The 26,969-nt window shown below is 43.4% G+C and overlaps 1 protein-coding gene across 2 annotated transcripts in view; it reads left to right on the top strand.

Annotated features, from left to right (window-relative positions):
- stxbp5l (syntaxin binding protein 5-like) overlaps positions 1-26,969 on the top strand; it is a 239,368-nt gene that overhangs the window by 87,043 nt on the left and 125,356 nt on the right. For both annotated transcript variants that reach the window (XM_039014921.1, XM_039014920.1), the window contains exon 3: positions 16,566-16,647. In XM_039014921.1, coding sequence (XP_038870849.1) covers positions 16,566-16,647 — 82 coding nt within the window. The remainder of the gene's footprint in view (positions 1-16,565; positions 16,648-26,969) is intronic.

Below are 26,969 nucleotides of genomic sequence, written 5' to 3'. Positions count from 1 at the left end.
TATCTGTCCCTCTCATTGGCTAGAATGGTCCCATCTGATCTAGCCTCCTCCCGCCTGTCTTCCATCTTTGGGGACATGTACAGTATTTCCATTGTTAGAGCTGTCAATCGACTATCTTGTCAATATAGTAGACCATCTTTGGTAAAATTAACAAATTTGTCAAATATTGATTACAGTGTATAGCTTTGTAAGACTGACCAACCACCCAGCATTGGAGTAATTAGAAGGTGTATTTCCCTGCTTTTGAGAGGATACTGTAACCGGAGAATTGCGCTAAGCTAACGATATGCTATATTCTATAATCTCCAAACTGCACGCAGAGACATAAAAGTGGTATCCATGAGTTCATTTGACTCTGGGTAAGTAGAAAAACTACCTAAATCTCGAACTCTCACAGTATCCCTTTAATAAATGATTTGCCTGCAGACAGAACAAATGTGTCAATTTTGCACATGATTCACAGGACTACAGTATGCCAAAACCAGAAGAATATAGGCGGGAGGAGGATAAAAAACAAAATTATGTTCACAAGTCTATCCTCCCTCCCTGCGGTGGCCAAGGACCCTATTTCCTCAGGTCCAGATTACCCAGAATCCCTACCCACTTTAATTTAGGAAGTGCCAGAGCATAATTTCCAGCCTGCCTCTTTCCTGTTAGAACTCTCTCTAGAGCCAATCGACTCCTTTGCCTTTTTGCCAGCTTCTTCTTTCTCCTCTTCTCCATTTCCCCCTCCAGTGTGCCATCCTACAGGCCTCTTGAAATGAGAGGCTGTCTCCTTCAGCCCTCAGATTGAGGGTGGAAATGGAGGGTGGAAATGGAGGGTGGAGGAGGTTGATGAGTCATGGCCTGCTAAGCTGTGTAATGGCTGCCATGCCATCTCTGGTAATTGTAGCCCATCGTGTCCCTTCGTTCCTGGTGTCCGCTGTGACAAGCAGGGTGACAGTGTGCCAGCCTGATCTCTCCACAGATGAGGACACACAGCTGTGGCAGGGCGGAAAGAGGAGGAAGAGAGGAGAGGAGGTGTCATGTAGTAGGCTCAGTAACATAAGGACACGATAGGTATAATTAAGTGTACGTTTACTCGGGAAGATTAGCACTCCATCACCACATACATCATCACCACATGCATACTCTTCTTCTACATATCACAACATTATCTCAGTAGGCACTTCAGTTTCTGTATTTAATAGGTATGTTACAATGCACTTGGGTAGTGCAGCAGAACACAACAGGAGGAGAGGGCGAAAGATGAGTGGTGTTCTTTCTCTGAACATGACAATTATTTGGAACAGCTAGGTCCAGTGCACTTTGAACCCTTTACCTTCATTACATCCCACCCCGTTCTGCTCTTTCCTCCTCCCTCGTTCCCTCTCTCCTTCAGTCCTCTCCTGTCGTGCTCGGTTCGGTAGCCAGGGATCACTGTGTGAGTGGTCATGATCATTTCTCAGTTTGATCCCTTCATCATTAAATGGAGCGTGGCAACCAAACACTGTTAATTACTGTCCCTTCAGCAATAGAGAGGGGGATGAGAGCTTACACCTGCATGATCTGGCCAGCAGATTCCCAGCCCTCCATGGTCAGGCCAAAACACAGTTAGAAAAGATAATTAAAAGTGATAGGAGGCCAGACAGACAGACGGACGGCTTGGAGGCAGCGGCAACCTGGAGTGGTGGAGCGATGCGCTTATCATCGTACTGTGACTCAGTAGCACCTCAAACCAACCTGCTATTCTCTGTCCTCGTATACTACACAATTCCTGGAGCCATGTGAGGGTGAAGTTAAATGTTCCAAACATGGAGGAAAATTGTATTGTGCACAACATGAGATTTTGATGTATTGAACTCATCCTGTACATAACAGTCTAGAGCCTATGCAGTGGTTCCTAACCTTTTTTGGTTATTGTTCCACCAACTGAATTTTACTCTGCCCAGAGTACCCCTGAAGTACCCCCTCATGTGCATTTTACCAGTAGGCCTATGGTCTCATGAGTCTTCTCAAGTACCCCCTGTGGTCCTAGTACCTGGTTGGGAACCAGTGGCCTATAGCATAGACAAGGCAAACAGTAGTTTGTATGCAGGTTTTCAGAGTCCACTCAGATTCTGAAAACTTTGCAGTTGCCTCTCTTTTCCAGTGAAGGGGAAACATGTCTGACTGTAGTTGTGCTTTAGTCGTTCGGTACAAAGCTCCATGCTTTCTGCTTTGAATTATTGAAACGACTTTCATCAGAGTTGAGCTCCTCATGAAAACACAGGGGATTTTTATTCTACTTTATGTGTGGAATTCTGAAACACAGCACGAAGAGCGTATCAAACATGGAGCATAATGTCTATAATCCATATATTTATCCATAAACTAACACGACTCCCTGATTGATCATGTTAACTAGGAGACTAGGCAGTTTGATCATCCCAGCATTGGCTCAGAATGTGGTCCTCTGTAGCTCAGTTGGTAGAACATTGCACTGCCGGGATAGTGGGTTCGATTCCCAGGACCACCCGCACGTACAATTTAGGCACGCATGACTGTAAATTGCTTTGGATTAAAGCATCTGCTAAATGGCATATGTTAGAATATTTTTTTGGTTATTACCACAGTGTGTGGAAAATAAGGTAGGATAAGCCTTTAGCCCCAGGCAGGGAACGCTAATAAGTAGTGATAATCTTCATAATGAGGGCTACATTAGGCTAAGCCTGGGATATCACACCTCAACATTTTACTGATTAACATCCGCAGCTACAGCCAGGGGCCATGCACGCGCACGCGCACGCGCACACGCACACGCACACGCACACGCACACGCACACACACACACACACACACATATAGTTAAACATGTCCACACACACACACATACACACACTGTCATCTCTGCCAGTTTTCATCCATCTAACAGCTTCTTGACATGTTTTAAAAACATTGCAGTCAGATTGACATGTCACCACGTTCACTGTCTATGTTCTATGTTGACGTATCTCTCCTCCCCCTTTTCGCCTCCTCTTCCTCCTCCTCCTCCTCCCCACTCCCTCCTCCTCCTCCCCACCTCCTCCTCCCCTCCTCCTCCTCCTCCCCACCTCCTCCCTACCTCCTCCTCCTCCCCACCTCCTCCCAACCTCCTCCTCCTCCCCACTTCCTCCCAACCTCCTCCTCCACCTCCTCCCTACCTCCTCCTCCTCCTCCTCCCCACTCCCTCCTCCTCCCCTCCTCCTCCTCCTCCTCCCCACTCCCTCCTCCTCCTCCTCCTCCCCACCTCCTCCCAACCTCCTCCTCCACCTCCTCCCCACCTCCTCCCTACCTCCTCCTCCTCCTCCTCCTCCTCCCCACTCCCTCCTCCTCCCCTCCTCCTCCTCCCCACTCCCTCCTCCTCCTCCTCCCCCTTCTCTCCTCTCCTCCTCTTCCCCCTCCTCCACCTCCTCCTCCCCACTCCCTCCTCCCCTCCTCCTCCCCACCTCCTCCTCCTCCCCACCTCCTCCCCACCTCCTACTCCTCCCCACCACCTCCTCCTCCTCCCCACCTCCTCCCAACCTCCTCCTCCACCTCCTCCCCACCTCCTCCTCCTCCCCACCACCTCCTCCCAACCTCCTCCTCCTCCCCACCTCCTCCCAACCTCCTCCTCCACCTCCTCCCCACCACCTCCTCCCAACCTCCTCCTCCTCCCCACCTCCTCCCTACCTCCTCCTCCTCCCCACCTCCTCCTCCCCACCTCCTCTCCACTCCCTCCTCCTCCCCACCTCCACCTCCTCCCCAGCTCCCCACTCCCTCCTCCTCCCCACCTCCTCCTCCCTCCCTCCTACTCCTCCCCACATCCTCCCCACATCCTCCCACCTCCTCCTCCCCTCCTCCCCACCTCCTCCTCCCCACTCCCTCCTCCTCCCCACCTCCTCCTAGGGGGGAACATACACTAATCCAACAGCGATGGATATCTGTTGTACCCGGTGTCATATCAGCAGTCTGTGGAGCTCCTCGCCTGCCATTATATCCCCTGTCAATCACATCTACTGGCAGATACAGCTGCCTCCTGTACTGTGTTGTTGACCACGTTGCAAATTGATTCATTTAGCCAATTATTTGACTTCTCATATACAGTAGTTAACGAGACAAAATAGTTTTGATGAATCTTTGGGCTCATTTCGACATAGATCTGTTAACATTATCTTAGAATGTCTAGTTACCAGAAAGCCATGACTATTCAGCAACAACACATATTAAGTCCTGAGTCTGATCCATACTGTCCTTCACACTGCCCTCCTCCAGTAGAGATGAAGATTAAGGAAAACAGGCTGGAGATGATGGCAGGGTTAAAGTAACTAGCAGGCTGGAGATGATGGCAGGGTTAAAGTAACTAGCAGGCTGGAGATGATGACAGGGTTAAAGTAACTAGCAGGCTGGAGATGATGACAGGGTTAAAGTAACTAGCAGGCTGGAGATGATGACAGGGTTAAAGTAACTAGCAGGCTGGAGATGATGACAGGGTTAAAGTAACTAGCAGGCTGGAGATGATGACAGGGTTAAAGTAACTAGCAGGCTGGAGATGATGACAGGGTTAAAGTAACTAGCAGGCTGGAGATGATGACAGGGTTAAAGTAACTAGCAGGCTGGAGATGATGACAGGGTTAAAGTAACTAGCAGGCTGGAGATGATGACAGGGTTAAAGTAACTAGCAGGCTGGAGATGATGACAGGGTTAAAGTAACTAGCAGGCTGGAGATGATGACAGGGTTAAAGTAACTAGCAGGCTGGAGATGATGACAGGGTTAAAGTAACTAGCAGGCTGGAGATGATGACAGGGTTAAAGTAACTAGCAGGCTGGAGATGATGACAGGGTTAAAGTAACTAGCAGGCTGGAGATGACTGCAGGGTTAAAGTAACTAGCAGGCTGGAGATGATGACAGGGTTAAAGTAACTAGCAGGCTGGAGATGACTGCAGGGTTAAAGTAACTAGCAGGCTGGAGATGATGACAGGGTTAAAGTAACTAGCAGGCTGGAGATGACTGCAGGGTTAAAGTAACTAGCAGGCTGGAGATGATGACAGGGTTAAAGTAACTAGCAGGCTGGAGATGACTGCAGGGTTAAAGTAACTAGCAGGCTGGAGATGATGACAGGGTTAAAGTAACTAGCAGGCTGGAGATGACTGCAGGGTTAAAGTAACTAGCAGGCTGGAGATGATGACAGGGTTAAAGTAACTAGCAGGCTGGTCACTTGGTGAAATGTCACAGCCAGTAATCAGGCTCTGAGTGCCTGTCAAACAGCATCACCAGACAGACAGACAAACAAACACAAACATACAGTACTCTTTACTTCTGACTAGAGGCCATCCCTTCCACCACATACTCCAGATTGCTCTGCAATTTAGCCTGTCGCAAAAATGTTGCTTTTCAATAAAGAAGCCTGCTAGAGTTGAATTAGCAAATGAGAGATTGGAGTGGTGATGTTTAATTGAGTTTTCTGCACTTTTGAGGTAATCATCTTGTTTTGGAAATTATGTTTGTGATGGATTATGCTAATAACTTGCTGGTAATGGTGGGTTTGGTATTGGAGCAGACAGGAGCTGGCATTGTGACAAACAATGGCCAAGACACACACAAACCAGCTGCTGAACCACCTGATACAGTGGTCAATATATACATGTCATACACCATGTGTGCCCTTGCATGTTTGTATTAGTCAGTATGGCTTTCTAACATCGAAACTATTCCATTCTTCCTGTGGCCCTGGCAATACATCCTACTAACGTAATCGCCTCTGTCTAACCTCTATCTCTCCCCCCTCTCTCTCTCTGGTTCTTTCTTCCCCATCTCTCTCTCTCTCTCTCTCTCTCTCTTTCTTTCTTTCTTTCTTTCTTTCTTTCTTTCTTTCTTTCTTTCTTTCTTTCTTTCTTTCTTTCTTTCTTTCTTCCTGTCTCACTATTTCTCTCTCTCTCTTTCTCCCCCCCTCTCTCTCTCTTTCTCCCCCCCCCTCTCTCTCTTTCATCCTCTCTCTCTGATCATAGCATGTTTGTGTTAGAGACTGTCTCATCTGAAATCCTGCAGCTGTTGGACTGATTCATGTAAATATCAGAAGTTTAGATCGTTTAGATCATTTCTAGACTTGGTTAAAAAAAAGACTGATGTGTCTCTGAATGGAAATCATGTGAATAGATCTGACAGAGCTGGCAGAGGAGGGGGTCACCATATTCAGAAAGAACAACTTGAATGTTGCTGTGTGTATCACCACCTCTGTCCCCAAACAATTTGAATGTCTTGTCCTAAATGTGGGCCTTGGTAATAATACCCAACTAAGGTTAAGATTGGGTGATCTTAACCTGGATTGGTTGATGCCAGTATCAGATAGACTGACATATATTTGTACTGAGCATTTTATTTACTCAACTGATATCTGAACCAACTTAAAACACCCTGTAAACTCGACTCTTTTGGATATCATCCTGACAGACGCTCCTCCTAAGTACAATATACTGTACAGCCAATTGAATCTTTGCTAACGAGCTCAGTGACCAGTGTCCCATTGCTTGCATTAGAGATACTAAGCTACCTAAATCGCGTCCACGCGTTATTACAAAGAGACCTTTCAGAACTTTTAATGAGCAACATTTTCTGTATGACCTGGTGTTCTACAATTGGGAGGGTCTATCCTCTATCTCTGTTTTGGATCAGGCCCTTGAATGTTTTACTCTGTGGCAGATAAGCATGACCCATTGTTTCACGAAAGAAATGTAGCTTGGGCTAAAGCTAGATTGACTGATTATAGTTCTGACTGGCAGTCCTTCAGACATTTGAGAAATAGATGTGTTACTCTGCTTAGGAAAGCAAAGTCAACATACCTCATGAATTGTGTGTCTGAGAGTGGTGGAAATCCAGCAAAATTCTTGAGTGGTCAAATCTTTGAAACAAAACTTCACCCCCTCATTGTCCCAGCAGGTTATGATAGCCTCTGGTCCAATAAAAGACAAAAAATCAATTTGTGGTCCTTTTAATAATCATTTGGCCTAAGCTGGCCCCCTATATGAAAGAATGGTTTCTGAAAATATCTAAAGTTCCACAAGAGGGTGTCCTTTATTCACCTCTGAACAGATAGCAGATAACTATGCTCTTCCAGGAACTCACACTTTTTTTTATTTGAACTATTTCATGTCAATGATGTACCAAATGCCAAAATGTACGTTAAAAAAAATCTACAGGAGCTCATTCGCTTGATCCCTTTCTACTGCAGTTTTCTGCCTCCCTCATTGTTGAACCTTTGACCCACATTGCTATTTAACAATTGCTTCTGGTGCTATCCTTAAGATATGGAAGGCGGTGCAGGTCCTCCCCCTTCACAAATGCTGGAATCCTTCTGACCTAGATAACTACTGCCCAATTTCTAATCTATCTTGCCTTGCAAAAATATTAGAATCACTGGCAATCTCTCAGCTAAGAACGTCAAGAACGATATTCTTAATGTTCACCAGTCTGTCTTTAGACCTGGACATAGGACCGTTGCAGCAGCTACGCCCGTCTTAAATTATGTGTTAAATTGCTGAGATCCTAGGACTCACTGTAGTGCTATATTTATAGACCTATTCAAGGCCTTTGATGCTGTCCACCATCCCCTACTCATTCAGAGGTTGTCTGAAATGGGCCTCGACCAGGCGTCTTGCAAGTGTGCTTTCTGACGGTGTCAAGTTACCTTAGCGTTACTAAAGTTGTCCCGCATGGGTTGATTTTGGGACCTGTCCTCTTCACTATTTATACAGTGCATTCGGAAAGTATTCAGACCCCTTGACTTTTTCCACATTTTGTTACGTTACAGCCTTATTCTAAAATGTATTCAATTATAGTTTTTCCTCTTCAATCTACACTGTAATGACAAAGCAAAAACAGGTTTTTAGAAATGTTTGCACATTTATACATTTTTTTACACAGAAATACCTTTTTTACATATGTATTCAGACCGTTTGCTATGAGACTCTAAATTGAGCTCAGGTGCAACCTGTTTCCATTGATCATCCTTGAGATGTTTCTACAACTTGATTGGAGTCAACCTGTTGTAAATTCAAGTGATTGGACATGATTTGGAAAGGCACACACCTGACTATATAAGGTCCCACAGTTGACAGTGAATGTCAGAGGAAAAACCAAGCCATGAGGTTGAAGGAATTGTCCGTAGAGCTCCGAGACAGGATTGTGTCGAGGCACAGACATGGGGCAGAGTACCAAAAAATGTATGCAGCATTGAAGGTCCCCAAGAACACAGTGGCCTCCATCATTCTTAAATGGAAGAAGTTTAGAACCACCAAGACTCTTCCTAGAGCTGGTCGCCTGGCCAAACTGAGAAATCGGGGGAGAAGGGCCTTGGTCAGGGAGGTGACCAAGAACCCAATGGTCACTCTAACAGAGCTCCTCTATGGAGATGGGAGAACCTTCCAGAATGACAACCATCTCTGCAGCACTCCACCAATCAGACCTTTATGGTAGAGTGGCCAGACGGAAGCCACTCAGTAAAAGGCACGACAGCCTGCTTGGAGTTTGCCAAAAGGCACAAAAAGAAACAAGATTTTCTGGTCTGATGAAACCAAGATTGAACTCTTTGGCCTGAATACCAAGCGTCACATCTGGAGGAAACCTGGCACCATCCCTACGGTGAAGCCTGGTGTTGCAGCATCATGCCGTGAGGGTGTTTTTCAGTGACAAGGACTGGGAGACTAGTCAGGATCGAGGGAAAGATGAACAGAGCAAAGTACAGCGAGATCTTTGATGAAAACCTGCTCCTCAGGCTGGGGTGAAGATTTGTCTTGCAACTAGACCTTAAGCACAAAGCCAAGACACCGCAGTAGTGGCTTCAGGACAAGTCTCTGAATGCCCATGAGTGGCCCAGCCACAGCCCAGACTTGAACACGACCGAACATCTCTGGAGAGACCTGAAAATAGATGTGCAGCGACGCTCTCCATCCAACCCGACATAGCTTGAGAGGATCTGTAGAGAAGAATGGGAGAAACTCCCCAAATACAGGTGTGCCAAGCTTGTAGCGTCATACCCAAGAAGACTCGAGGCTGTAATCACCGGCAAAAGTGGTGCTAATAGGGCAGTTTAAAACACTGATGAGGGATGAATTCACTGAGGTTTGCAAGTGTTTTGGTGGTTTATTTGTGTTTAGATCTGGTGTGTCTGATTCTTGTTTGCTGTTTTGTTGATTAACCACCCATGACTGTGTTTGTTCGTGACACAGACATGCTTGTTGCATTCATCCATTTTCAGTCCTGTGGCCTTCACCAACTGATATTCCAAGTGAATATTTGATAATTTAAATTCAATTATTTAACACAATACAACAAGTATTTACTCGTGTTTTACAGACCTGCAAGTCACATTATGATGGCTTGCAAAATGATGTGTAATTCCTATTAGAATCCAGCCAGAGTGTGGATATTCAACATTTTGAATTTGTATTCAGCCACAACCTGCATTCAGAATGACTGTTCAGCCAAACACCCCCCCCCCCCCAACCATTTCGGTACAGGTGAAATAAGTCCAAGTAACAGATTGGAATAGTTTAGAAAAATGCATGTTATTTATATTTGAGTTGCATAACATTAATTAATTAATTAATTAATTAATCAATCAAAACATAGATATTGAAACGAATAATTCTAAAAGTCAACATTCCTAGAGCATGCTGGGAAATATGATAATGATAGGTGTGGTTTTGGTTAAACACTGGTTTTTAACACACACACTGGGTTTCTTTTAAACCAATGAGTGTTAATTTAACAGCTGAATAAACACTAGAAATGTTACACTGAAAAATCAATACTAGATAAAACTCACCAATTTGCTGTTTAACTCTCTCTCTCTCTCTCTCTCTCTCTCTCTCTCTCTCTCTCTCTCTCTCTCTCTCTCTCTCTCTCTCTCTCTCTCTCTCTCTCTCTCTCTCTCTCTCTCTCTCTCTCTCTCTCTCTCTCTCTCTCTCTCTCTCTCTCTCTCTCTCTCTCTCTCTCTCTCTCTCTCTCTCTCTCTCTCTCTCTCTCTCTCTATTAAATTAAATTCAAGGGGCTTTATTCAATAGGAAACATATGTTAACGCAAGTGAAGTAGATAATAAACAAAAGTGAAGTAAACAATCTCTTTCTCTCTCTCGTTCTCTCGGTCTCTCTCTCTGTCTCCCTCTCTCTCCATCTCTATTTTCTTTCGGTGAGTCACCTCTTCCTATTCTTACCCCTCTATTTCTATCTCAATATCCCTCTCACTGCCTGCTGAAATCCTGTTGACTCATTACACCAAATCTGGTTTAAATTGACTCTATTGGGAGTTATCTTAACCCTAGAGAGAGTGATACGCTCCCTGGAGTTAGTATTGATAACTGGAGTTCATTGGGAAGGAGTACTTTTAACTCAATGAAAGGGAAACGTCATGATTTTTCAACGTCATATTCATCATCTTCAGCATCAGCCCAATATCAACATTTATGAAAATGGTGCATTTCTATGTTTTGTAGTAAAAAAGACAGAGAAAGATAAGCGTTTTCAATGACATCATCAACCAGTTAGCAGACAATTACTAATGCCAAATTCACACGATGAACACCGATGATGTCATTATAAACACGTATCTCCTATCTTTTTTTTACAACAAAACATAGAAATGCACCATTTTCACATGTAGATGTTGGGGTGGTGCTGGAGATGAGGAATATGAAGTAGAACATTTTTGAAGTTTCCCTTTAAGAGTAACCAGAGACAGGGAGTTAAATATAAAAAAATAATTCCCAGCATGCTCTTGTAACACACGGGATATGAACTCAGGTCTCCCAGGGGAGCAACCAATGTCTTAGACAGAGAGGAAATGTCCTTTTGCGCTGAGGGCAGACACTGGTTTTGAAGTTCACAGGAGGGTCTTCTTCGTCACGCAACCTTGTCTGACACATTCACCCCCCATTCACCCCCCTTTGACCCCTCCCCCACAAGAGCCCGCCCCACATTTGGCGCCAATGTAACACTCTGGATATGAACCAGTGTCTCCCATGGAAGCCACCACCGTCTTAGACCATTAGACTAACAAGATCTGTGTTTTCTCTTGTACATTGACTGTTTCTTTTTATCTGATGCTACACTAAGATAAGATCAGAAACATACATTTTTCTAAACTAATCCAATCGGTAAGTGGTTGGATTCATAGCAACTGTTAGTGAGATAGTTGTTCCAGTTTGACGTAGGTAGTCTCCCTCCATGTACTGTATTGTCTTCCCTACTCTGACAGGTGTTCTGAATGCAAGTTAGGGGTGATGTAAAAGTGCCGGATACCTTCCTGTAAGATGGCTTCATCTTTTTGCAAAACGCCATAATGTGAAACATTCAGAAATATTCAAATACGGCTTTACATCATTATTACTCAAAGGAAGTCAACTGAAAGAAAAATGCACTGTGCTGCAGAAAAGTGTCAAATGGCAAGGGAGTTGATTAAAAATGACACTGAAATGAGTAAAATGGCAATTGGAGTTAAATTTAAGAAACTCTCAGAGTTTAATATTTACTCCATTTAGTGTCATTTTAACTAAAAAAACTAAACAAAACATGACCAAAATAGTGTTACATTTGACTCCATAGGAGTTGAATTAACTCATGTGATTTTACTATGTGGGTGTCATCTTATTTTTGTATTCATCCATCCACTAACTGATTCACTAGGAGTGGGATCATTTGCTCGGTTTAACAAACTCCTTTACTATAAGCTTTTGGTGCCAAGTTGGCACCCGTTCAAAACTCAATCTCAACCCCAGTTGGCCAACCTCTCCTATGTCTCTGGGTAGCATACACAAGGGCACGGCCTAGGCTGCTGTGTATTAACAACCATACTGTAAGTGAATGCATCCCAAATGGCACTCTATTCCCTACATAGTGCCCTATAGGCCCTGGTCAACAGTAGTGCACTATATAGGGCATACTGTGCCATTTGGGATACAGGCAGTGCGAGCAGGCTGGCACAGAGGTAATGATCCATCTTAGACAGCAGCAGCCATTCTGGCATCTCCTGTCCTGGCTGTGTGTGTGTGTGTCTCTGTAGTGGCTCCCATGCAATCTGGGTCCCATGTGTGTGTTTATCAAACTAATTAAACCACGACCAATTAACAGGCAACCATGCAGAGAGCACAATTAGACCAAAGACCCATACCATCCATCCTTCTCTCTCCCTTTCATACCATCCCTTCTCTCTCTTTTCCCTCATACCATCCTTCGCTCTCTTTTCCCTCGTACCATCCTTCGCTCTCTTTTCCCTCGTACCATCCTTTTCTCTCTTTTCCCTCGTACCATCCCTTCTCTCTCTTTTCCCTCATACCATCCCTTCTCTCTCTTTTCCCTCGTACCATCCCTTCGCTCTCTTTTCCCTCATACCATCCTTCGCTCTCTTTTCCCTCGTACCATCCTTCACTCTCTTTTCCCTCGTACCATCCTTCTCTCTCTTTTCCCTCGTACCATCCTTCACTCTCTTTTCCCTCGTACCATCCTTCTCTCTCTTTTCCCTCGTACCATCCCTTCTCTCTCTTTTCCCTCGTACCATCCCTTCTCTCTCTTTTCCCTCGTACCATCCTTCACTCTCTTTTCCCTCGTACCATCCTTCTCTCTCTTTTCCCTCGTACCATCCCTTCTCTCTCTTTTCCCTCATACCATCCTTCGCTCTCTTTTCCCTCGTACCATCCTTCTCTCTCTTTTCCCTCGTACCATCCCTTCTCTCTCTTTTCCCTCGTACCATCCCTTCTCTCTCTTTTCCCTCGTACCCTCCCTTCTCTCTCTTTTCTCCTTTCATTCCCTCCCTCTTCTCTTCTCCTCCTTCATAAAACCAAATGCAGACCCCTTGGCATGGTGTCGCTGGTTGGAGCAACAGTCCCAGAATGTTTTCCTGAGTTGTGTTTCTTATGTCATTGTTCCGAGTTTTGTCACACCTTTCAGTGGCATGTAACATGTTCAGTGGCTGTCCAGTCATTACGGAGAGAGGGAGACTGGAGGGAAAGAAGGAGGAGTGGTAGACAGGGAGCCAGGGAAAGAGGGATGAGAAGAATGAGTTACGGTCCCCCCTCGCTTGTCACCCCCTTCTCCCTCATCAACCACCTCCTCCCTCCTGGGGAACGAATGGGAAATGGGACGGTCACAGATTGTTAATTCTGCCGATCCCCCGTCGCCCACGAGCCCTGCTCAGCCGAACCCCCCCCCCCCCCCCACTCCCCCCCACCCCGCACAGCACGCCTGTCTGCATGCCTTGCACGCTCCCTCACTGGTGATAATGTGCATGGAGAATACACATGAAGGGAGCATAGAGGCTGACACAGCTAGACACACACTGAGTTTCAAAGGTAGGCATACACACACACAAACACAAAAGAGGCCATTCTTGCTAATGTTCTTGAAATGTGCTTGTTTAAAGGCTTTTGGGATTGTGATTACCTGCAGTATTGATTTTGATTAGAAGTGCCTCCCTAACTAGAGAGAAAAAAGAGATGCCCAGCCAATCTCAATTCAAGTGGACAGCCACAGCTGTACTTAATATATTGGCTGGGCCTGGAAACAGATCTTTTGCCATCTACTCTTCATCTTCTGAACATGGATGAATGCGCATGGAAGGCCCTGTCCACTCGATTTTACTCCGAATTGCTCAAGCTTGTTGCTGTGGTGTTCGCAACAGCATGTTTGACAAGCACACGGTGCATGCATGTTTAGGTGTTCTATATCACACTGTTTATCGTGTCTGGGACTAAAATTAGAGGTCCCATGACCTTGTCCTTGTTGGAGGTGTGTGTGTGTGTGTGTGTGTGTGTGTGTGTGTGTGTGTGTGTGTGTGTGTGTGTGTGTGTGTGTGTCTGTGTGTCTGTGTGTGTGTGTGTGTGTGTGTGTGTGTGAGGTGGCTGAAAAAGCAGTAGCACACCTCCTGTGGTACAGATGTATCTGTCCTGACACCTTGTGTTGTCCCCTTATGTAGTCAACCAGAACCCTGCCTCTACAGCCACACACCTCTGTTCTACTGCAGATAGAGAGCAGGGCATCAGACATACTGTACTGGCTGAACACTGGTTGGGTTGGCTTCGTTCATTAGTGTGTGTATGGGGGGGGGTTGTGTAGAAACAAACATAATCAAATAGCACTTTGGTTTCCACTGGGATGTGGGAAATTGTTTTTGGCTATCATTTGCTTTGCTTTGAGAGGTAATTGTTCTGGAAACATGATTGCTCTGGAGATATGATTCTTATAGAGATAATTGTTCTGCAGATATAAATGTTATGTCCATCCCCACCACTAAATAGGGAATAGGGCGCAATTTGGGAGGCAGGCAGTGTGTCTCGAAGTGGCCTGATATCCTCTCTTGGGGTCCCCTCATTACTCCATCCTTCAGGCATGTTCTTTTTGACACAGAGAGATAACTTCCACAACAATAACAACCCACTGGGCAAAAACTGTGTGAATCAACATTGTTTCAACGTCATTTAAAAAAATATACAATTGTGATGACGTTGAATCAACGTGTAAAACTGATTGGATTTGCGAAAAGTCATCAACGTCAGGGAATCTAGTCTTTTTTTCACTCAACTTTGAACCTAAATCCAATTTTAAAAAAATTGTGTTCGTTTCACGTTGAGTTCACGTAGTTGAAAACTCAAACCAAATGTAAGTCAAAACTAAACGTTGAACTGAAATCCGTGCCCAGTGGAAAAGCTGTCTGACTCGCTAATTCACCACCCCCCCCCCCCACCCCCACCCCCCCTACACACACACACACTCCACCCCTCCTGTTTCTCCAATCATATGAGCCATTGTTTAAGAGAGCTACTCTGGGAGGTTAGGCATGTTATCTGGGGAAAGAGATGACAGAATGGGTGTAAGTGTGGTTTTACAAGACTACTAATGTACTTGATTCACTTCACTCCGGAATTCAGTGTTTAATAAAGGAATGTTACTGACCTAGAGAGTTCATTTCATTCCATATTTTATTACACCTAACCAGGAGAAATTATGTTTCAGTGCCCTGCAGCCTACCACTATTATATCATTTATAAATATTCAGCTGGTTCCAGTGGTGGTCGGTGCCGTTTAAGATGAGAGAGGACAATACTTTTTTTTAATGAGCATGTCCTTATTTCTACTACAGCATATTGGATGACTGTCATTCATATTTCGCTCACCCTGCTCAATGTAACGTCGATAGGTTTAGGCTACTACATGATTCTCTAATTTTCCCTATACCCATCATGAGGTTGCTACAACCTAGTCTATGACTGTAAGTTCAGAATGTAGGTGCACACAGGTCGAGAGAAAAATTTGAGTAATAAAGGTGGCAGACGTTTAATACCGCCTTGCACACTCTTGCCTTGCACACACTTTCATAGCAGCCACATACAAACAGCATGATCACTTTGCTCATATAATTCCTATTCACATCTATATGCTCTCCTCGTCTCACCTTTTCCCATCGCTTGTGGACTTCAGTGCAAAACACATCAGCTGTCTGTGACCAGGAAAAAATGAAGCCAAACCTTCATATCATAACCAATAACCCCTACACACAGCCTACATCGTTGTGGTCACCATATTAGCTAACGTCATAGTCAACATAGCTACTAGAACTAACGTGTTAGTAAACTCGCTACAATCTTGCAGTGCAGTGTACAGTCAGCAAGCATTTACACCGGCGGGCCACAGTTGCAATAAATTCATATAAAAAAAAGCTTACCTTGATTTGGAAGAGTTACAGTGTTGGATAGTCATAGCCATCTAGCTAAAATAGCATCTCTCTCTGTTTCAGCCGGGTGTTTGAGTAGGTTAAACTAGCTAGCTGCATTTGCTAGCCCAGTGAAAGTGAAAAGAATATAACAAAATATAGCTATCTCTCTCTCTCTCTCTCTTGCTTCTCCTTTATTTTTGAAGAAATGAATTTGTTCAAAACAGTTCAACTATTGTCTTTCTCTCTCTTTGAGTCAACTACTCACCACATTTGATGCACGGCCATTCAAGCTAGCTGTAGCTTATCCCTTCAGTATTAGATTGATTTTCTTATCCTTTGATTGGGTGGACAACATTTCAGTTCATGCTGCCAGACCTCTGATAGGTTAGAGGATGTCCTCCGGAAGTTGGGCCTCCTAGGATTTGTACTGAAGTCAATGTACCAAGAGGAGGACAGACGCTAGCTGTCCTCCGGCTACACCATGGTGCTACCCTACAGAGTGCTGTTGAGGCTACTGTAGACTTTCATTGCAAAACAATTATTTGGTGACGTGAATATATTTAGTATAGTTTTATCTAAAAAAGCGTAACCTTTTTAACGATTCACTGTTTTTATATTTATGAAATTCACTGAGGAGGATAGTCCTCCCCTTCCTCCTCTGAGGAGTCTCCACTGGTTGGTTCTGTGTCTTTCATGTTTTATCCTGCTCATACAGTCGGTGCTAGACATGGTCCTGTCCTATGCCAATGCATCTTACTGTGTGTGTGTATTTTTCTGTGTCTGCCAATGCGTGCAAATGTGCGTGTGTGTGTGCGCGCTAGACATTGTCCTGTGCTATGCCAATGCATTCTACTTCCTGGTTGTTTCCTTGACTCTGTGATGTCATCAGCCTGGGACGGCCTGGTGTGGACTGCTATAGCCAGCATGAAAGTGGAGCCGCTGTCCTCCAGCTACAGTTCCTCATCAACGAGGTAAGGCTAATTATATTCTATTCAAGGTAAGATTCCCTCCCTGATACCTTCATATAACGATCTTCTCAGTAGTCTACAAGCAGTGTTTCCCCATTTCCAGTCCTCGAGTATCCCCGACAGCACACATTTTTGTTGTTACCCCTGACAAACTCACCTGATTCAACTCATTGAGGGCTTGATGATTAGTTGACACGTTGATTCAGGTGTGCTTGTCCCGGTCTACAGCAAAAATGGGAAACACTGGTCGACAGGCCTCTTCTTGCCTCTCATCTGAAAATATAGTATGAGTGACAGCAATATGGCCAACAAACATGAAGTGCACCTCCAGTTCACCCGACTGAGAACACATCATCTGTAATAGGAGCTAAGAGTTCTACCATTCCTCTTCATACTTTGAATTTAGCTCTGTTCTAAATCTTGTTCTGGGAAGATACATTCACAGTTCACAGACCCCCTATTGATTTCAAACCTTGACTCGACACTCTTTTAGCATGGTTATGACTAATGGTAGCACTGGGAGATGGAGGGGTGGATGGGTGATGGGAGATGGGGGATATGGAGGGGTGTTTGGTGGGGGAAGATGGGGCTTTATGAGGGGTGGATGGGTGGGGAGGGAGATGGGGTTTGTGGACGGGTGGAGAGGTACATGGGTGGGGGAGATGGGAGGGGTGGATGAGTGGGGGGAGATGGAGGGTCCTGCAGAGAGGAATGGCTGTCATTGGCTATGACCTCTTGACATCTCTCCTCTCTCAACCCACACACTCTCGCTCCAACAAGATCTCATCGTTTCCCTTCCAAATTTGCCGTATTGTGGATGAACGTCTGTTTTTGACACATTAATTCTGTGCAGTTACAGGGTTAATTCCACGTGGTTACAGGGTTAAAACAGAAAAAAAACTCAAAGGTTAACAGTTTAGGCATTCATTCTGAGTGGTTTATGTTAGGGGAGGGCTTAAAACAAAATAATTAAAAAACGACTGGCTATTACCATCAAGTATTCTCACGGAGCATTTTGAACTGTGGTGGCTCAGTGGTCTGAACAACACACTTCGACAACGAGCATCACGAGCTCGTCTCCCTCCACTCACTGTCACTTTCCGTAATACGCCCCCCTTAGTAATTGTGTGTGTGTGTGGTGGGGTGGGGGGGTAAGCACAGCTGCAGCAGTGTGTGATATTAGTTCTTCATGTGTGTGAGGGGGTGGCTAATTACTGTGACAAGAAGGAAGGAAGGGGGTCATTAATGTCCTTATCTTGTGTGTAGGGAGAGAGTGATATAGGAAAGAGGGGAGAGATACAGAGAGAAAGAGGAGAGATATTGATAGATGTTAGAGTTGGCTTTTTTCATGCCCATTCATGTGAAGCAAGAAGCATATTTTCCCTTCAGAATGTGGATAATATAATCACTATGTGTAGTGTAGGGATGTGCATGGTTATTTGAATATTCAAATATCCGAACAGACATTAGTATTCAAATACTTGTGAGTATTAGTTTTTGTGAGGAAAAAAATACGAATTTTAGGCATATTCTACCACTGAAATGTATTTTTCTAAATGAAATTAAAATATCTTGTTGTTTATGTTGGCCAATCAAAGCAGCAAAGAGGTTCAATGTGTAGCGAGTGGAGTGAGAGTTCACAAAATATGGAATAAAAGGACAGAATTAAAAGTTAGGGAAATAAAAAAGGATTAGGCTACATCGAGCAATCAACGGGTTAGACGACTAAACTCAACTCCACGATTTACGAGCTACAGTCCGCCCACACTAGTCGCTTCTCAACTCCACCGTCAATCGTAGAGTTGAGTTTTATTGGCTACCAACAGATAGGCTGTTGTTTTATCTGAATGGGGTTGGGGAGAAAGTGCAGCATGTGGCCTCAAAGCCTAGCTAGTTTAGCAATAGAGCTCCAGCCTCTCTCCCTTACACAGCAGTGATCAGATTAACCCCCATAGTTTAGTGTACTGATGAAAACAAACACAACTATTGAAAGCAGAGCAGAATGTTTTATTCAAAACCAATGTAAAAAAATTCTGATGTACTGTATACTCCACACATCAAATCAATGTCTGATAATCACATTTCCTCGTATGTATATACTAGTTCCACACAGGTAATACTGTGTACCGTACATTGACACAGACATGTACACAAATACAGTGCCTTTAGAAAGTATTCATACCCCTTGACTTATTAAACGTGTTGTGTTACAGCCTGAATTCAAAATGGATTAAATATATATTTTCTCTCACCCATCTACACACAATACCCCATAATGACAAGTTGAAAACACAGAAATATCTAATTTAAATACAGAAATATCTCATTTACATAAGTATTCACACCCCTGGGTCAATACAATAATTAGCTTTGGCGCGATTACAGCTGTGAGTCTTTAAAAGCTTTGCACACCTGGATTGTACAATATTTTTAAAACTCTTCAAGCTTTGTCAAGTTGGTTGTTGATCATTGCTAGACAGCCATTTTCATGTCTTGCCATAGATTCTCAAGTCAATTTAAGTCAAAACTGTAACTAGGCCACTCAGGAACATTGAATGTCATCTTGGTAAGCAACTCTAGTGTATATTTGGCCAGGTGTTTTAGGCTATTGTTCTGCTGAAAGGTGAACTTGTCTCCCATTGTTACGTCCGTCGTTAGAATGAGACCAAGGTGCAGGGTGGTAGGCGTACATTTTTCTTTTATTAAAAATGACACCAAAAAACAACAAATTATAAATGAACGTAAAGTACTGCAGGGCTAACAGCAACTGTGCAAAAACAAGATCCCACAACTGAAGGTGGGAAAAAGGGCTGCCTAAGTATGATCCCCAATCAGAGACAACGATAGACAGCTGCCTCTGATTGGGAACCATACCCGGCCAACAAAGAAATATACAAACTAGAATGCCCACCCAAATCACACCCTGACCTAACCAAATAGAGAAATAAAAAGGCTCTCTAAGGTCAGGGCGTGACACCCATAGTCTGTTGGAAAGCAGACAGAGCCAGGTTTTCCTCTAGGACTTTGCCTGTGCTTAGCTCTATTCCATTTCTTTTCATCCCCAAAAAACTCCCTAGTCCTTGCCAATGACAAGCACACCCATAACATGATGCAGCCACCACCATGCTTGAAAATATTAAGAGTGGTACTCATTGATGTGCTGTGTTGGATTCGCCCCAAACATAACGCTTTGTATTCCGGACATAAAGTTCATCTTCTGCCACATTTTTTTTGAAGTTTTACTTAAGTGCCTTATTGCAAAAAATGTTAGACACAATTATTGCACACAGAGTCCATGCAACTTATTATGTGACTTGTTAAGCACATTTGTACTCCTGAACTTATTTAGGCTTGCCATAACAAAGGGGTTGAATACTTATTGACTCAAGACATTTCAGCTTTTCATTTTTTTATTAATTTGTAGACATTTCTAAAAACATATTTCCACTTTGACATTATGGGGTATTGTGTGTTGGCCCGTGACACAAAATCTAAATGTAATCCATTTTAAATTCAGGCTGTAACACAACAAAACGTGGAAAAAGTCAAGGGGTGTGAATACTTTCTGAAGGCACTGTACCTGTTGACACAGACATGTACACAAATACAGGATATGGACATTTATTTTCTCTGTCTCTCTCTGACTCAAACTCTCACACTGCGCTCGTGTGGCTCAGTTGGCAGAGCATGGCCCTTGCAACGCCATTATTGTGGGTTCGATTCCTGGGGCCAAGCATGCTTCAAATATATGCACACATAACTGTAAGTTGCTTCGGATAAAAGCTTCTGCTAAATGGCTTATATTATTATATTCTACGCTCACAGGGAAAAACACTGACCTCTCTTATCCTCCAGTGACTCACAGCACTGATCTTGACACAGTTCTGATGGCTCTGATGCGGTGGTGTGTGGGTTGTCTAGTATGGAATACTGATGTTAGACACACATACAGCCCAGCTAGCATCCCCTTGACATTCAACAGGCTGATTAGCTGCTGGGGCCCTGGAGGGCCACTCCTGACCTGCATGCCTCTGCCTCCCTCACACACCCAGTCAATAATAAGCCTCTGGCTAATGAGAGCCCAGCTACTTTACATTCAAATACAGCTCTCAGCAAACACAGACACTGGGTCAGGGTACTTGGGGATGCTGTATTATTGGTGTGGTGGACCAACATGGATATTGTTTTCACTCTTTATTAATATGCCCATGCCCTTGGTATTGCCCTGATTTGTTGCATGCCAGAGCCCTGCTGTCATTCACCTCTGCTGTCATTCACCTCTATTGTCATTCAGCTTTGCATTGGGTCACCTCGCATAATTATAGCCACAGTGTCCCTGTTCAGGTTTGATCCCATAAAGCTGGACTTATTCACTCCAGAGGACAAAGGCTTGTTCTTTATGTCAGAGTGCGACTAAAGGCTAATTAGATTGTTTGTTTGCTAATGTGAATGATTTGTTCCATGAATTATACATCTGATTAGTAAATGGGCTCGGCAGAGAGTCCTCTGAGCTCAGTTGGTAAAGCATAGTGTTTCCTACGCCAGGATAGTGGCTTTGATTCCCAAGATCACCCATATGTGAAGTGCATGACTGAAGTTGCTTTGGATAAAAGTGTCTGCTAAATGGCATATATTATTAGAATAGTTCTTTTTAATATGGATAGTACTGTAAGAGAGGTTGTCAGGGCATCTGTAGACCAGACTGTTGGGTTTCAGGGGGAGCTGGAGCAGAGTAGAGTGGTCTAGAGGAGCCAAGTGAAGCAGAGCATCCAGGTAAACAGCCACCTGGGGAGATCAAGGATATTAACTTCTGACCAGGAACTAATGACATTTTAGAGGAGCAGAACAGGCATTATATGGATGAATGTGCAAACAGCTAATGGCAGACAGTTTTATGGCTTGGTTTTACCTGAACACATACAAATGCAGTCCTCTCTAAAAATATGGTATAAATGAGGTGAGTGCTATTTATGACTTTACACCGTATCTCTGAACCTACGGTTCATTAATCGCTGCTCTCCTCCCCTTTATCGACCCCATCCTCCTTGCAACTAATAGCATCCTCGTTTCGTTCCTGCGCTCTGTTGCATGTCTTTGAAGAAAGGCGACAGAGAGCATGTTTCTGTAAACACAATAAGCGCGCTGTCTCCCTTCTGTCTACTAGCCTGGGTGACGGGATCGTGATTGACAAGCGCACACAAAGGATTACCACCCTGCTAGACACAGAGGAAGTTTGAGAGCGAACAACTGAGGACAGAAAGAAAGAGAGAGAGAGAGGTGTATATATGCATAGATTGCATTTGGATTACTTGGATTCGTTCTGACATTTCAAGATTTTTATATTTTTTATTTATACTTTTTTATTATTTGTGTACTTGCTTGACATTTTACTGCATTGTTAGGAGCAAGTAACATAAGCATTTTTCTGCACCCGCTATAACATATGGTAAACTTTGATATGGATTTGATTTGATTGTGAGAGAATGAGAGAAAGTGAGAGAACGTGAGAGAGGCAGGGAAGCAAACAGAATGAAGGGCAATATCAGATCTCTTAATCTCCTGAAGGTGCTAGCTAATCATCGCTGTGTACTCCATCAGTCAAATTTGACATGGATTAGTTGAGCATATCCAAGTTAATGCTATTAGCCAGCCAACACAACCAGAGCTCACTGAAACAGGATAAGGGTTCACTGACACCAAAACAGACAGAGGGTGGAAAAACACAAGCAATTATATCGTTCATTATTTTCCAGGCTGCTTAATTATTTTGTGGAGATTAATTTATTGTGGTTTATACCAACCTCCTATCCCTCATATGCTAATATGGTGTTATGAAGTAGCTGCCATGTTTTTAACTGAGATGGAGGAACCAGGAAGATACACAGCAATGGTTGAGCTCTCACATTTAAAGGGATACTACAGGATTTTGGCAATATCTACTTCTCCTGAGTCAGATGAACTCGTGGATATCATTATGTCTCTGTGTCCGGTATGAAGGAAGTTGGAGGTAGTTTCCTGAGACGATACTAACTAGCGTTAGCGTAATGACTGGGAGTCTATGGGTATCTGCTGCTTTCTAAGAGTATACTGCTTAGTTAGAAGAACACTTCCTTTCACTTAGCTCCAAAATGTGAAAATCATTGATATTCCAAACCAGAGCACCTCAAACTAACGCTTCAGCTAATTGGGTAGAACATGATGTACCTGACATTGAAAACAGGGAGATATACATGCATATAGAAGACGCGTACACACACACACACACACACACACACACAATACAACTGAAGACATTCATGAAAAGATGTTTACCCAGATGGGAATCTCAGTGGAATAGTGCCTGTATGCATGTTCCATGGGGATATGATGTTCTATGAGATGTGGAGTAATTTCCTCCCATGATTGAGCCCTTAATCTGGAGCTAATCCCCCCGTGGTTCCCCTGGGTCCCATCCTCCCCGCAGCCTTCCCACAGCACCAGTTACTGCACCGTACTGGGAATTCATGTAATCACTCACTCATAATCCCCCTTCACACAGAGAGGAAAGAAATTAAATGTATTTCATAATCTTGCATAATTGTGTCAGATGCTCAGTTCAATTCTGAGGGGAGATGTTAAGAGAAAGATACTAACATGACTTGTGAAGTCTCCACCCCCTAAACGTAAACGGAATTCGAAAGATGTGGGCACCTGTGAGATCGTGCTTTGTCCAAATGATCATTGACGGAAAATCAGCATACCGGAACAAAATTCCTCATTAGTCGTCACAAATCCACAGTCTGTTGACAGACATTACTACCATTTATGTTACGTGCGTCTGTCTACAAGAGATGACTTATTTCATAAAAATGACACTATACATCCTGTTGGACAGCCTCCTGGAACTCTGTAGTTCCTTGACTCTCTTTACAATATGTTTCTCAGACATTAAATGCATTTTTTTTTAAACATCCACCATATTCATGTGATCATTTACTACAGAGTATGCTAATGCTATTTCAGACACATCCACAGGGATATAGGAACAAGTCTGATTCAACACCTCATTCAACATCCCCTCAGTAAAAAATGACAGCGAGTAAGGGAGAGACCCCTCTCCTCTCAGTTCTCATTTTCTGCATCCCAAATGGCAGCCTAATGTACTACATGGGGAATAGGGTGCCATTTGGGACCAAGTCATTGTGTCCTGTTCACTCAATTTCACAGGTCTGAACTATGGCCCCAATATCTGTGTGTGTGTGTGTGTGCGCTGCCTGTGTGCGATTGTTGGTTTGTCCGTGTGTGTGTACACGTTGTAGACTCACAAATAATGATTCTCTGTGTCATAGGCCTACATTTCCAAGTAATAAATGTCAGCCTCTGTGTCTTGGGACCTCATTTCTCACCTGTGTGTTTCTGCACATGCAGCTCCTGTCTCCAGAGACTTATACAGATGCATTCTGATGGTGTCTGCTCGCTGTTCTTGGGCATGACCGCTGATTAGGCTTACTGTCAACACATGCATTCACACATGCATTCACACATACAGACACATACGCTTTACAATGCATATTCACACCCACACACATACAGGGAACTGCCAAAATAAAGGAAACACTTGGGTAAATGAGGGATTCAAATTGAAATTGAAAGCAGGTGGTTCCACACAGCTGCGGTTCCTGAGTTAATTAAGCAATTAACATCTCATCATGCTTCGGGTCATGTATTAAAATGCACAGTTGCCCATTTTTTTGGCTACCATGGCTAGAAGAAGAGATCTCTCTCTTTCTCCACTTCCTTTATGGAAAGATCACATGATTTCACGTGACATTTCCACATGTGAAATCATGTAAAACCATGTGTTTTTGGAACACTTAACATGTGGATTTTCACATGATCACATAACTTTCACATGTGGATTCACATTTCCGAGACTTCACAGGTGATGCCCTGCCAGAAAAAATGTGTTATGGTACAGTTGAAGTCGGAAGTTTACATACACTTAGGTTGGAGTCATTAAAACTCGTTTTTCAACCACTCCATTAATTTCTTGTTAACAAACTATAGTTTTGGCAAGTTGGTTAGGACATCTACTTTGTGCATGACACAAGTAATCTTTCCAACAATTGTTAACAGACAGATTATTTCACTTATAATTCACTGTATCATAATTCCAGTGGATCAGAAGTTTACATACACTAAGTTGACTGTGCCTTTAAACAGCTTGGGAAATTCCAGAAAATGATGTCATGGCTTTAGAAGCTTCTGATAGGCTAATTGACATCATTTGAGTCAATTGGAGGTGTACCTGTGCGTGTATTTCAAGACATACCTTCAAACTCAGTGCCTCTTTGCTTGACATCATGGGAAAATCAAAAGAAATCAGCCAAGACCTCAAAAAAAAAAATGGTAGACCTCCACAAGTCTGGTTCATCCTTGGGAGCAATTTCAAAACGCCTGAAGGTACCACGTTCATCTGTACAAACAATAGTACGCAAGTATAAACACCATGGGACCAAGCAGCCGTCATATCGCTTAGGAAGGAGACGCATTCTGTCTCCTTGAGATGAACGTACTTTGGTTTGGAAAAGTGCAAATAAATCCCAGAACAACAGCAAAGGACCTTGTGAAGATGCTGGAGGAAACAGGTACAAAAGTATTCTATATCCACAGTAAAACGAGTCCTATCTCTACATAACCTGAAAGGCCGCTCAGCAAGGAAGAAGCCCTGCTCCAAAACTGCCATAAAAAAGCCAGACTACGGTTTGCAATTGCACATGGGGACAAAGATCGTTCTTTTTGGAGAAATGTCCTCTGGTCTGACGAAACAAAAATAGAACTGTTTGGTCATAATGACCATTGTTAAGTTTGGAGGAAATAGGGGGAGGCTTGTAAGCCGAAGGACACCATACCAGCCGTGAAGCACGGGAGTGGCAGCATCATGTTGTGGGGGTGCTTTGCTGCAGGAGGGACTGGTGCACTTCAAAAAATAGATGGCATCATGAGGCAGGAAAATGATGTGGATATATCGAAGCAACATCTCAAGACATCAGTCAGGAAGTTAACGCTTGGTCGCAAATGGGTCTTCCAAATGGACAATGACCCCAAGCATACTTCCAAAGTTGTGGCAAAATGGCTTAAGGACAACAAAGTCAAGGTATTGGAGTGGCCATCACAAAGCCCTGACCTCAATCCTATAGAAAAAGCGTGTGCGAGCAAGGAGGCCTACAAACCTGACTCAGTTACACACAGCTCTGTCAGGAGGAATGGGCAAAATTCACCCAACTTTTTGTGTGAAGCTTGCGGAAGGCTACCTAAAACGTTTGACCCAAGTTAAACAATTTAAAGGCAATACTACCGAATACTAATTTAGTGTATGTGAACTTCTCACCACCTGGGAATGTGATGAAAGAAATAAAAGCTGAAATAAATCATTCTTTCTACTATTATTCCGACATTTCACATTCTTAAAATAAAGTGGTGATCCTAACTGACCTAAGACAGGGGATTAAATGTCAGGAATTGTGAAAAACTGAGTTTAAATGTATTTGGCTAAAGTGCATGTAATCTACTGTATGTAATCTACTAATCAACTGTACATACACAGCGCATTTAGCGTTTTCAACTTATATTTGACATACTTTAACATACATGAATACATTGTGTATGCATATTTATTCAGTGTTTATTATTCAACATGTCCTTACCTGGGATTTGACCTCACAACCTCTTGGTTCACAGCATTACAATCTTCCTGCAACACCACCATGTCTGTGTCATTAACTGATTTCACCTGTATTCCTACACTTAGGACGTCAAAGTAAATCTCAGTTTTGTTAAGAAATTATTCTTAAGAAAATACTGTTATACTGTATTCATCATAGTGATTCAGGAGTAACATCAAAACAGAATAATATGCCCAACCAACATTAGACAACGACACAATTTCACATTTGAAGTGTTCCAAAACACGTTTTCACGTGTGAAATGTCAAATGTGAAGTGTTCGAAAAACACATGTTTTCACATGGGAAATGTCACGTGAAGTGTTCCAAAAACACGTTGTCATGTGATTTTCCACATGAAAAATCCTCACTTTCAATTGTACTTAGATGCGCTTATTGCACAAGCTATTACAAACGTTTCCTGTATTTTGTTAATGGTAAGTTACCAGCTACTGAGTTGCAGTGAAAATAGTGGAAACTCCTTTTAATGTATTTCTACAGCTGAACTGTATTTTTTTCTCAATAAATATACAGCAAATTGTATTCAGGAAGTAGTACACAGAAATTCAAATTCTAATAATTTCAATACCGGAACATTTGGTTTACTTTCTGAACTGACTGG

Source organism: Salvelinus namaycush, chromosome 19 (genome assembly GCF_016432855.1).
Source record: "Salvelinus namaycush isolate Seneca chromosome 19, SaNama_1.0, whole genome shotgun sequence".
NCBI lineage: Eukaryota > Metazoa > Chordata > Actinopteri > Salmoniformes > Salmonidae > Salvelinus > Salvelinus namaycush.
The sequence above is the reverse complement of the archived record's forward strand: the minus strand, read 5'-3'. Positions and strand labels throughout refer to the sequence as shown.